Source organism: Tachypleus tridentatus, chromosome 10 (genome assembly GCF_004210375.1).
Source record: "Tachypleus tridentatus isolate NWPU-2018 chromosome 10, ASM421037v1, whole genome shotgun sequence".
NCBI classification, from domain to species: Eukaryota; Metazoa; Arthropoda; class Merostomata; order Xiphosura; family Limulidae; genus Tachypleus; species Tachypleus tridentatus.
This window is the reverse complement of record NC_134834.1, coordinates 192,928,515-192,941,995: the sequence shown is the minus strand read 5'-3', so window position 1 is coordinate 192,941,995 and position 13,481 is coordinate 192,928,515. Positions and strand designations below refer to the sequence as shown.

At 33.1% G+C, this 13,481-nt stretch overlaps 1 protein-coding gene across 2 annotated transcripts; it reads right to left on the bottom strand.

Moving 5' to 3' along the window:
- Positions 1–1,803: 1,803 nt before the first annotated feature.
- On the bottom strand, positions 1,804–12,815 carry LOC143227868 (solute carrier family 25 member 36-A-like). 2 transcript variants are annotated; one of them, XM_076459221.1, is made up of 7 exons: positions 12,205–12,815; positions 9,993–10,268; positions 7,926–8,003; positions 6,068–6,168; positions 5,201–5,267; positions 4,575–4,858; positions 1,804–4,011 (listed from the first exon to the last, which is right to left on the bottom strand). In XM_076459221.1, exons 1-7 carry the CDS (start codon positions 12,285–12,287, stop codon positions 3,764–3,766), a joined length of 1,137 nt encoding a protein of 378 aa, XP_076315336.1. In that variant the 5' UTR covers positions 12,288–12,815; the 3' UTR covers positions 1,804–3,763. The 2 variants fall into 2 exon arrangements, with proteins under 2 accessions (XP_076315336.1, XP_076315337.1); XM_076459222.1 differs by lacking the exon at positions 12,205–12,815 and adding an exon at positions 11,474–11,634.
- Positions 12,816–13,481: the final 666 nt, after the last annotated feature.

Here is a 13,481-nt window from a genome sequence, read left to right as displayed (position 1 = left end):
TGGTCCTTGCCACCACAACAAGCACATGCCAAGAAACCAGGAGATGTCGTCTTCGAGTGACCGAACTGCTGACACTGGAAATATCAGAGGGTTTGGAATGTATGGTCGTACCCTGCAATTAAGATAACCTGCCTTGATGGTGGCAGGTAGACGTGGTGATGTAAATATCAGAATGAGGACATTGGTCGGCAATGTACCTCCATCTTTGCAAGGGGAGATACGCCTCACTGCAGAAACTTCTTGAGTGGAGAAACCAGCGAGAATCTCCGACTCGGGGATGTTCTTCAAATTCTTTTTAACAACTCCTCCTCATGATGAATTCAAAGTAGCATGATGTGTAACCTCTAAGTATATTCCCAATTGCCTTTGAATTCAAGAGGAGTTGAGATGTGGATGTTTCCACCAATATGTCACGAGATTGAAGCTTCTTTACTGATGTTTGAGAGCCAACAAGTCCCTTCTGAATAAAAGAGGTGACATTTGTCCTAAAGGTTTGGCTGAAAGTGAATGCAATATAAGAAAGTGAGGTACAACAGGTAGACTGTTTTTCACTATTTTAAGATTTTTAATTGGAGTATCCATAATAAAGAAAGGGAAATTTCGGTGTCCACCACCCCCACCAACCATGGAGCCCTACGAGGGGACGCACTACAATGTCAAACAAGGACACTGCCGCAACGTCAGTGTTTCGTGAGCACTATACCCAAACACTAGCACAAGATACAATATCCACAACACCTGTTGAGAACATGCAACACTGGGACTTAGTTGACCCGAGCCCAAGTAGACCATCTGATTGACCCAAGAAGGGCCTCCCATCTAGAGGAATTCAAGGCCAAAGTGGTATGTTAGGGTTCGACCCCTCAACCACCAGGATCCTCTCCTCCCCTTAACGGGTTGCCACGCACGGAAAACACGTAGGTGGATGTTTAGATCCCAGAGGAGGTAAACTGAAAGAACAGAACCTTCCCTGGAAGGTCCCCTCACCACATACAGGAATCCACACCGAGGGGTTGACACATGGAACTGCTTTTACAACATCGTTATTGCAGATTGTGCTGCAGTTTGTAAACACGAAACGACAGCCAAAGGAAGCTGTAGAACAAATAGCGTCATTAACGATGGCGCTTCTGTTGTAACTGTCAATTTTTATCCAATTTGATCTTCTTTTGAATTTTGTGCAAAGTCACTCGAAGACTACCTGCCCCTAGTTTAGTAGCAATAGATTAGAGGAAAGGGAGGGAATCGCCACCCACCCTCAACTCAAAGAGTAGGATTGATCATAACATTACAATGCCTTATGGCTGAAAAAGTAAGCATGTTAGGTGACGTGGATTTGAACTTATGACTTGAAGATGGTAAGTTAAATGTTCCATTGAGGAACTGTAAACGTCATATGTTACAATTACATTTTCCCTAAATCAAATAAATTATATATTTTTTAATGTCCAATTCGTTACACCGCTGGTTGATGAAAAGAGATTCTTGTTTATAAAGTTCCGAATTATTATTATTTTAGATACTTTAAAAAAATACATTTTACAGTTTCCCAACCTCAGCTTTTTTACTGATCCATCTATTGAATGTTTAAACAAAAAAAGTGGATAGGACACTTTTTTGGTCTGCATCTATATTCTGTCCATTAAACTAGAGATGAAGTTTTGCACTGATAAACCAGGTTTGCGATTTCTTCTCTAGCAGTTCAAAATATTATCCTTTACACAACAAACTGATGCAGCCCATAAACGTTTCCAGCCCACGTATTTATTATTTATAAGTTAACTAAAAATGACAGCTTTAATATTGAAAGAATGAAGTTTTATTTATTATCTACAATGAACAAAATGTTTTCATTCTATTTGATGTCCCAGATTACTGGGTACATTATTTGAACGCAATTTTCAATATTTACTCTGACTAGGAAATTGTGCAGTAAGAACAAATGCTCATGCCAATATACCATTTATAAAATATCAAAGAAAAACTTGCAATAAAAAACCAAAGTTCTTTTCATAAATTGGAGATTCTTTTAAAGCTGGTAAGGTGTTTTTTTCCCCACACATAAACTAACAAAATATTAATTCTCTGTATAAACTTACTTCACCTTTTAAAAAAATACGACCTCAAGAAGAACAATTTTTATCATACCCTCAAAAACATGTATATTTTTTACCTTTAATAATTATGATTCACATTTAATCAGTTTTTCCATGTTCTTGAATAATAAAAAATTAGAGTAATCAAATCCTGTATCAGATTAACCAAGTACAATCATCCCCCTCAAAAATGGATTTACAGACCCAACAAAATTTTTTATTTTTGCCCTTTATAAGACATTCCTTAAAAAAAATCAAAAACCACCACCTATGCACAAAATTACTGTTATAAAACTGGTAAAAAATGCTACATGGAATCTACCTTGTGCACAGTACCTTGATACAATGCTTGTGTAATTCTCAAATGGAAGATTGTTATTCTATATTCGATATAAAATAATCACAAATTATAAAACCTGTACATTTTAAAAATGTCTACACATTGATTTATTTTCAAATTGAATTAAATCTAAAATTTAATTTCAAAGATTTGATGAAAGTCTAAAAAATGCCCAACATTCCTAAAAGGTTAGTTTCCTTTCTATCATTATATAACAATTTTCACACTAGAAGTTATAAGGTCATTAATAAGGGACAAGAATGGAAGAACTGTAAATGTCGAGATCTTTGTGCAAAGCCACTAGAGGGTTATTTGCACTAATCATACTTAATTTAGCAATGATAAATTATAGAAAAGGCACCTAGTCAACACCAGTTCTCAGGGGTTTTTTTTTTTTTTTTTTTAAATCAACAAATAGCAGGATTCATTGAACATTATGATGCTTATTTAGCAATGGGGATTTAGACCAGTGACTTACAGGTTGCAAAAAATTGATTACTTTATTTACAAGTTTAATAAAAATTAATTATAAGCTCCTATTTAATTATAATTTACTGTACAATAACAAAGAGGAGTCCCATTTTAATTGTTTTAAGTCCTAAAACCACAATTTAAATTCTTATACACAGAAAATTTTAAAAAGTGCAAAACTGTTGGTTGCAGTTTTCATGCATTGTACCAAAAACAACAAATATGTACAGATTTACAAATTGTACAATTTATATTTGTGTGCAATTCTAATTAGATACTTCTTAAAGTAAAATTATGATAGATTAATACAATTAATCTTTAGTTTCAAATGAAAAGAAAAAAAGCAAGTGCCAATATAAAAGTAACAGCAAGACAATGAAAATTTAATTTCTGAATATTTTCAGAAGTAAAATTATGAACCTGCAAGTCTTCTATATAAAAAAAACAAGCATATACAGTGGGAAGGCAATCTGATTGCTTTATAAAATCAACAAGTAGCTGACAACTGATTTTATGAATAACCATCCAAGCCAGTGTAATACACAATGCAAAAAGCTGAAGAACTACACAACAATTGAGAGGACAAGCCAATAAAAATAAAGAATCCATTTGACAGCTTGTCAGGAAAGTGTTTAATGAAAGGCAGATAAAATGCACTATTTAAAATTAGTCTGCTCTTTCTATGAACAAAGTAATGATTGTTTTCCAGTTTTGTTTCTGCATTAGTAACAATTCATTGTACTATTACTTTATACAATACACAACCATAAAGATCAGTGTACAAATATACAATAATAAACAAGACTAAAATCCTTTGCATTGAGTAAATTTCTTGATGTCTAGATGTAAAAATTCTTCAGTGTTCTTTTTCTTCTTCAAGTGCCTTCATGGATATAAACATATGCTGAGGATACCTGTACAAAATGTAAACAACAGCCTCATATGTTGCCATCATTACAGCGGTGTTTGGAATCTGCCGCACTAACTGGGCAGCCAAGCCCCTGTATAAAGCACAGTGCCCCTCCTCTTTGAAAACTAGGAGCAGAGTCTGTAAGAAGGATCTATACTTGTTTCCTTCTTGCCTAAGTCGTGTTCTCACTACCTCTGTAAAAACAACAAGGTTCACAATTATACTACAAAGCACAAATTCCTTGTTAAGTCAATTTTATCAAATTTGATGACAAAGATGACGAAAGGTACAAATTCATTCCTGTTGAACTTTCAGGCACTATCTTACAAACTTAGACAGGAATGTCAGTTTTACATAAAATTATTTTGTGATCTCTTCACAATTATAGGGCTATTATTAATATTCTATATTAATTCCCAGTAATTATTTTAAAACTAGACAAATTATGCAATGCTGACAAATTGGTTAACTACTGAAGAACACTTACCAAGGCTTAAAAATATTTCTTTCAGATAAAAATAAGATTTGAAGCATTATGTAAACTGAATACTTACTCAGTATCAGAAAAAAAATTTTAAATAATTTGTCATAAACAGTTTATTATACCACATCAATTTATGTAATCATAATCCACTTTATTAAATCACTAGACAGACTTTGTTATCTACACTTATGTATAAAACTGGCTTTATAAATCTGTTTTTAGTTATGTACATACTTAGAAACTAGTATCTTGCTGTGAAAAATAAACACATACCATGAGGATATGCTATTGATGATGCACAGGTTTTAGAGATTGCCCCTGCAATCATACACTCAACAAAATCTCTACTTGACTTAGCACCTGGGTCATAACAGTTTCTTTTCCTCCATAAGGAGCACTCGTGCAGTTTTCTCTTAACAAACTCGTATATTACAAAGTGAATTACAGTCTCGGAGATACCAAAGTAAGATGCACTTAGCCCTTTGTAAAATCCTCTTATACCTTCAGAACAGTAAATCTCTTGAATACAGGTTCTTGCCGAGACAGTTCCAGATGTCCTATCAAAAAGGACTATCAGCAAATACTGGCTTATTCTAATTTAATAGTTTATCCCCACCCACAATGAGCCAGTCATACATAGTATGTTAATACAAACACTCAGAAATTATATAAAATACAAGAATTTTAAAATCAAATTTATAATTACAAAAACTATACGAAGAACATTATGATGAAGTTCATAATTAAAAACTTACAATTTTCAGTCTAGAACAAAGTTAGTTTCAATACTTAAATCTAATTGGTGTGAGAGACATTATCAATTCATATCCATATTGCACATTTCAGCAACTAATAATTACATAAACTCGTAGTCTGATGGGAAGTTAATGTTATTGTACCTTTGATCAAGCTGAAGTCTTGTTTTTACCAGCCAAATAGGGTTAGTCAATGAACAGGACACAAAACCTGTAAGAAAATAAATATTTTTATTCAAGTGTTTCTGCAAAGCTGCAATACTTCAAGGTCTATGATAGCTTTTCTTATTAAAGTATTAATTACACACTGGTGGACTATAGTCCAAGGTTATTCTGACAATGTTAATTTAATTAATATAAATTATGATTAAATTTTTCTTAAGAGTGACAACTTAATTGTAACAATACAATTTACATTGGTTTTCATTTAAAAAAAACAACAACTAAAACACTGCTATGAACTGCAGTTACTCAGATCATGGAAACTGACATGGACTTGATAAAAATAATTTATTTTTATTGAATTTATGGCAAAAGCTCATCACTCCTTAATCATTCCATAATTAAAATAAGCCTCTGCCCTTTGCACACATTTTGTAACACACACAAAACATACTGAACAATTTATTTTCATATTTAAATTTATCTCTATTTTCTGAATAATTCTAAACATAATTGTATTGTTTGATGGGGGAGTGTGCGTGCGTGTGTGCGCATGCTCAAAATAACTAATGTAGCACATATACAGGATTGGAAATTATAATAGATCAGCAGATAATTTGTATACATAAAGATTGGTAAATATCTTACAGAAATATACACATTTAAAAATGAGATTACAGTAACGTTATTTTGCAGAAATTAAAACGAGTATTTATTGCAAAGAATTTATTGTTTTACAGATTTTTAACAATATCAAATTCCACTTTGTCTAGCTTTAAGTGTAACATCTGTAAAAAAACAATGTCAAAACAAATGTTAATGATCCATACATTAAAATAATTAACTTACCAGCACTAGCTGCAGATAAGATGTGAACTTTTGGTGTATCTGGGACAAGATGAGCATTGCAAAAACTCTTTGTCTGAGAATATGCACAGAAGTAAACAGCTCTAGAAAAGTGACAAATGTAATTCACATGTTATACCAAACAGAGAAAGTACAAAATAAATTCAAACACTCACGGCAAAAATATTCATATTTCTAGGACACTACGAATAATCACAAAATCTGATATTTATACAGCAGTATCAGCCACACCATTTTTTTTTTTTTTTTTTATCAGATATACTCTTTTTTGGAACCCTTCACAGCAAATTTTAATGAAAAACATTTCATAAACTAGTGTTACAGATATACAAAGTAAATTTGTTATGTGGTTTCAAAGCTAGTCTTTCCACAACAAGAATTTTGTAACAAAATTACAAGTGGTAAAATAATCATTCAACCACATTTACTAATCAGATATCAGTTACTTTTTTTGGTGACTAAACAACTTTTAAAAATATCTGGCCTAATAGGTCTCAAGTCCAGGATACTTAGCACATACTAGATTAATGCTTTACCAAAAAAGCTATCAGGATTCAAGACCCAAGTGACTACTCTCCATCCTGGCTGTTACAATATAAAAAAAACTTTACAGGATTAAAGTATAAACATTTAGGCAGCAGATAAATTATTCCATCTTTTTGTAAGGTCTGCTGATTTTATGTAAATGTGATTTACATATTTCTACTAAAAACTAATATTCAGCTCCCTCCCATCACTATTCACGTACATAATTTCCTGGCCGAAGTAACCATTTGCTATGTACCCTCTTCAGTAAGTCACAAGTAGTCTTTAAGTACTTTATTTTTTAATATATAAATAGAAACTGCTTTTATATAAGATTTTCAAATGAAGCATACATTCAAACTGTCAAATGTTTTTTAATAATTCGTTTTGCACCTATGTATATTTTTTATTTAAATAACAATGCAAAATTTGGGTAACATGAAGTGACAGCCTCATCTGCAAGTTGCATTATATTCACTCTGTGCTAATTTAATGGACAACATGGCTAGAATGTTAAACATTTCACTTTTTTTGTATTATAAAAATTACTTTACACTGATAAGTTTATGGATTAGCTAGAACTAAACTACATTTTCTAAAAGGGGTTGAATCTCATGATATATTGCTTGGTTTATAGCATCAAATAAAATCTATCAATAAGGTTCCCAACTGAGAGAACAATGCTTTCTTATTATACACAAGAATTTAAGAACAGTAGATAAAACAGGTGCATTTGTGACTAGGTTAATTTTAGTTCTGATCCATGTAGATATTTTACCTTGGCCAGAAGTTAACATTTGTCAAAAAAAAAAAAATGCTGTAAAGATCATAGACATGATGAAAAATTAGTAATAAATAAATAACCCAAGCTTAAATAAGTTAAGGTTTGTTAAAGAGGCTAGCTACATAGCATGTAGAGGTTACAAATGAATTACAAGTGTTATATAAAAAGGTGAGAGAATTTGTTAACAACAACGCTTTTTCAAAAACATTACTTTCATACAGTGTGAAATCCAATGGCACATTTTCATTTTTGGAGTTTACAAGTGTTAGAAAAAGAAACAAGACATAAGAAGACGTATGTAAACATGATGAAACTTTGAAGAATGGACGGCAACTGCCTATTGTGGAGACAAGTGTAGAGGACGACGTTTCGAAAGTCTTGCGCCTTTCATTTTCAACTTTGTACTTGTATTTTATTACTTGTACTTAATTATAATCTTTTATAAGCAGACCGCAGTTAATAATTAAACACGTTTTATAAGATAATCGTAATATTTTAGTATCTATTTTCTCAAAATTAAAATTAACATACCTAGAGGGAGCCACTCCAAAAAGATTTGGACCCAAGCCTCTGAAAAGTGCCCGAGCACCTTCGTTTTCAACAATGTGTCTGGAAAACAAAAATCAACCACTCAACATATGCATTAATATATATTACCGTACTTTGTACGTACGTATACCCTAAATATTCAAGTTTCTCTCAACGGAAGCAAATTCCAATAGTACCTACAAATAATATAATACATACACTAAAATGCACTTAAGCGCCATCCGTTATTTGTAACAACTTTAAATCGAATCTCTCCACACTAGATTATTGTAAAGTGTCCTTTAGCGAAAACAATAGTTTAAAGGTAAAAAGTTAGATGTATTCTGCATTGTATAATTATACAGGCACTGTACAGTTTTAAATTTACAGATTTCACCTTAAAAATTGGAATATTCTTTCGCACATGTGAAGCACAAAAAACTTGCCGATATTACAGATAACCTTGAAAATTGTCTGTCCTTCAAAGAGTTAGTACATATTCTGTATAACGTGGTCAACTGGGAATAGTCTGATACTGATGGCATTTTAAAACAATTGTAGAGAAAATAATGTACATCAATAAATTAGATATCATTAAAATACTGCTGTTAACATTGGTTGTGTAATAAAATCTCAAACTAACTACCTTATTAAATTAGGAGGTTTATGAAGTGCAAGAAACTTCGTTCAAAAAGGTTAAATACATTAGTACTGCGATTTACCCTTGATAGTTAAGATTTGGGAAAACTACATACTTACAAAAAAAACACAATTTAATGTTTTCCGCTTATATTAGTCACTAATATGTGTTTGTTTTTTTTTTTTTTTATATAGCAAAGCTACATTGGGCTATCTGCTGAGCCCACTGAGGGGCATCGAATCCCTTATTGTAGCATTGTGAATTCTAAGACTTACTGCTGTACTAGCGTAGGGCTTCACGAGTACGAAAAAAATCTCTGGGGAATTCAGTCATTGTTAAGAAGCAATTTAGATCTTTACAAATACAGAAAACCTGTGTGGGTTAATAGGCCTAAAATGAACCCACAATTTTAATGGATACAAATGGACTGTGTAATAAAAGGTGTCACTGAGCTTTCCAGGCTAATTTAATGCAAAGTAAATATCTATTTTTTAAACTCACTATTTACTTTCAAATCAGCACTTAATTTATATCTTTACAATGAATTACAGTCCCTCAAGATCAAAACATGATACTTGTCACAAAAATGTACATAAGATATAAAACCAGACCTAGCATATTTCTGTTATATAAATCTGTGAACGACTATGTAAAACGATACTAGTACAATAGGATCGCTTTAGTCTACCCATTATGTGCAGGGCCGAGAAAAACTAAAAGAATTTCTCGGCCATTTAATAAAATGAATGATAAAAGAAACGTGGTTGTTTTTAAATTCAGCTTCACCATGATGAAACATTTAACAGTAACACTGCATGGGATGGGTGTAGATAGATGTCCCAAAAATAGCAAGAGGGAGTCTTTAATAGTCGCAACACTTAGAGTTGTTTCAGACAAAATTATAGCAAATGAATGTACTAAATTCCTTTCCCTTTACGACCTATATTTTTGTGCCCTAGCAGTTCAAGCGTGGGATGCTCGAATACGCGATACATTTTTATTACTTATAACGATTTGAACTAGCCTACCCTCATATTAAAATTCTTTTAGATAGAGTTAGAGGAAATTAACTTATGAGAGTTTAGGGGCGATCAAATACATCAATCGAAAAGGTCTGATCTCCCAAGTTCGAAATTGTAATTCCATCTTAAATCGGTCAAGAAATGTGGAAGCTAAGCAGTGGCGTAGCTAAGGGGGGGGGGACGTTAAATTGATGTTATATAATTTGGAATTATGGCTTTATTGGAATTATACAAATTTCAATTACTCAATTAAAAAGTTTCCATCAATAAAATATTTGACTCAATTTCCCTTCAGTACAGATTTTAATATAAAAAAACCAATACTGCTAAAAGATATTTTAAATTTTATATGTAAAATGTAAAACCTGACATATGAACACTGATAACCTACAAGTAATAAAACCTTACCGGAGACATTGCCAAATGCCATACGTTTGTTGGCTAGTAACTGAAGAACCACAGCTGGAAACCCGTGAGAAGAAACTTTTTGGTAGCACAGACGACGAGTTTGATAAAGTTGTTAGATTATAGAGATAACAGTGATTAGGACCATGTATTTTACGAGAGACATTGCACAGAGTTAATGGTGCATAGTGACAATTGAAGTTTACAACAGAAGACTGGAGTCGTGTTTTTACAACTTCTAATGGGCACGTTACAATAGCACCTGTTGTTCCACCAATCCTGCAGAATAATACAAAAACTAAATTCAATAACTTTCAAACGAAAAGTATAAAATAGTTCTGAAAAATATTAGAAAACTCAACTGCTGCTAAGCCTTCAAATACCGAAGTTAAATTAAATGTACTGGAAATAAAGCGCTTTAGGACAAAAGATCTTCCGCACACCCAACTTATGTCATTTCTAAGATTTACTCGTTCAAAAAATATTTCTGCTATCTGTAGAGAATATTAACTATTTCAAAAGACTGCACTTGTAAGAATAAATATAAAACTACACTAACATTACCATTCCTAACGTGTTTAGTGATTATAACAAGGTTTCGGGGGCAGGGCATTATCATACAAAACCTCTCATTCAAAAAGACAATGGGCAGTTTTACCCAATAACACATTTTTGAGATCCCCAACACAAGCCACTATGGTATCACTAATATACATTAAAGACGTCGGGTCCAGCTCTTTTACTATTTGAGATGTACAGACATTATAAATGATTATACGTATTAATTTTCTGGGAGGCATTCCTCCAGGACCCCTTCCCCCAATCTTTAGATTGAGCTGCTTTTAGCCACTCCTTATATTTCTTCCTATACCAGTGAATATAATAATCCTCAGTTTTGCAATTAAAATAATATTATTATGGCCGAAAATATCGTCAGCAGCCAGGGTACTAATTCATAAAACAATGTATTCTAAAGTTAATCATTTTAAGAAATAGAACGTTATATTTTATTAGCCTTGCTTTTTATTAGTGAGGTAATTGTAGTTCCATTTTAAGTAAGTAGCTTATTTCGATTAGAATTTAATATTATTAGTCAGCCTAACAATTCCTGCATGTTTTCATTAATTTACGATCGACCCAATTGAAAATTATAAAAGTAACGATTTACTTTCAGACCGAGGCCGAAGGCAGTAAAGTTCCGAACCTTGCCGTTTATAATGTATAAAACGTTTAAAATTTATTTAGTCTACAGTACATAACGAACATTGAAATTTATAAAATAGGTATAAAACAGGGAAATCTTTCGCCGACTACAATCGATAGTTACGGTAGAAATACGTTATTACAACTTCTACCTTTTCAACACAAAGTTAATATGACTTAACCACTTTCATTTCCTATAAAAGTTACACCTAACACTTCTTCAACACCTCAAGGTTGAAAGTATATAACACATACGCTAATTTAATTACAACACAACTTACCCGCCAGCAGTAAGATGAATTAACGTATCGTAGTTTAACATAACGTTACCCAACCCTGTAGTTGCACTAATGAAGTTACTACTACCCTACTTGTAGTAGTAATATCAACTTGTTCACTTCCCTTCTAGTCATTGGTGCCGACTTCAACCGTAAAGAGTGTACGTGTGTTCTAACGGAGCATTTATTGACGTCATTAATTAACAAAAAACGTTCACAGAACACAATGTTTCTTATAATTCGGTAAAATCGACATATTATTGCATAAAATTAATCATATAATTAATTTAACAGGAATACTAATGTATTGATACTGAAAGTTAAATACGGTTACTTATTTTAATATTTTCTAAATACGTTCCTTTCTAAAATGTCTCCTGGAACAGAACATTTTTCCAACACATTGAAATGAAACAGTAAGATTTATGCTGCTAATTAGAGTATCACCTATTCGTTTATTAAAAATAATAAAACGTGTCCCCTGCATTTCATGAACCCCAAATATCTCTGATAAATTTAATTCACCGTTGGGCTAGCCTCCCCCCCTTCCCCCGCTAGTACAACGGTAAGTCTACAGATTTACAACGCTAAAATCAGGAGTTCGATTCTCCTCGGTGGGTTCAGCAGATAGCCCGATGTGGCTTTGCTATAAGAAACACACACACAGTGTTGGGCTATATGGAATACAATTATGATTTACACTGTTTAAACCTTAATAATGTCCGTTTACTTACGTGGTATTTAAACAGGCAAGTAAAATTGGTGTTTTCAGCAGTTGTTTAAGTGATAACCTATTAACTGTTTTTTTTTTTAACATATTAATACGTAATTATTGCATTTGATTTCTAGGCCTGGCATGGCCAGGTGGTTAAGGCACTTGACTCGTAATTTGAGGGTCGCGGGTTCGAATCCCCGTCGCACCAAACATGCTCGCCCTTTCAGTCGTGGGGGTGTTACAATGTGGCAGTCAATCCCATACTTCGTTGATAAAAGAGTAGCCCTAGAGTTGGCGGTGGGTGGTGATGACTTGCTGCCTTCCCTCTAGTCTTATACTGCTAAGTTAGGGACGGCTAGCGCAGATAATTCTCGTGTAGCTTAATGGGATTGACCGTCACATTATAACGATCCCACAGCTGAAAGGACGGGCATGTTTAGTGCGACGGGGATTCGAACTCGCGACCCTCGGTTTACGAATCGAGTGCCTTAACCACCTGGCCTAAAGAGGGAGTAATAATAATAATAGGCTCTGAAGTGGGGCACATGTCCGCTTTTTTGGATAGACTTGAATATGAACTTAAAGTCTTAAGTTAAATCAGTTAAACTAGTTAATTGTTATCTTCCACAAAGAAAGGTGTGCAATTAGCATTTAATAACGTCATAATGAAGTTAATCACAATATGGAGGAGAACATTGTCCTTTATACAGTTTTTGCTTCCTTAATGGGTATCTCAGCTAGTTATCGGAACACGCTGAAATCAGAGACTTGTGTGATACTGATCACGCCAGTTACACGTGATCAGTAAATGTTTTTTTAAAAACGACGCGTGCTGTAATTCAAAACAGCATGTATCAGTTCAGTGCACCTGTCCTTGTAATTTCACGTGACACGAGCGTGATTGGTGCATGTTTTGCGAGGAATGATTATACACCCTGTCATTACAATTTTACAAACATTGAAGTAAACTGATTTCAGTTGTAAAAGAATACCAGTACCAAAAATTCCAGATATATATTACGCATTATTTGTAAATTAAAGCCTAATCATGTTTGTAACTGGACTCAATTTTTGTTAAGTGTTAAATTTGATTAATTTGTACAGTATATATAGATATTATAGTACAATTGTTTTTTTTTTGTTTAATTTCGCGCAAAGCTACTCGAGGGCTATCGGCACTAGCCGTCCCTAATTTAGCAGTGTAAGACTAGAAGGAAGGCAACTAGTCATCACCACCCACCGCCAACTCTTAGATTTCTCTTTTACCAAATAATAGTGGGATTGACCGTAACATTA

Excerpts from the sequence above, each read along its gene's own strand:
- LOC143227868 (XM_076459221.1), bottom strand. The coding sequence starts at position 12,287 with ATGTTAAAAAAAAAAACAGTTAATAGGTTATCACTTAAACAACTGCTG. Across the intron at positions 8,004-9,992 it reads GGCATTTGGCAATGTCTCCG|ACACATTGTTGAAAACGAAG; the intron begins GTAAGGTTTTAT and ends TTTGTTTTCCAG. Across the intron at positions 4,859-5,200 it reads AGACTTCAGCTTGATCAAAG|GACATCTGGAACTGTCTCGG; the intron begins GTACAATAACAT and ends CCTTTTTGATAG.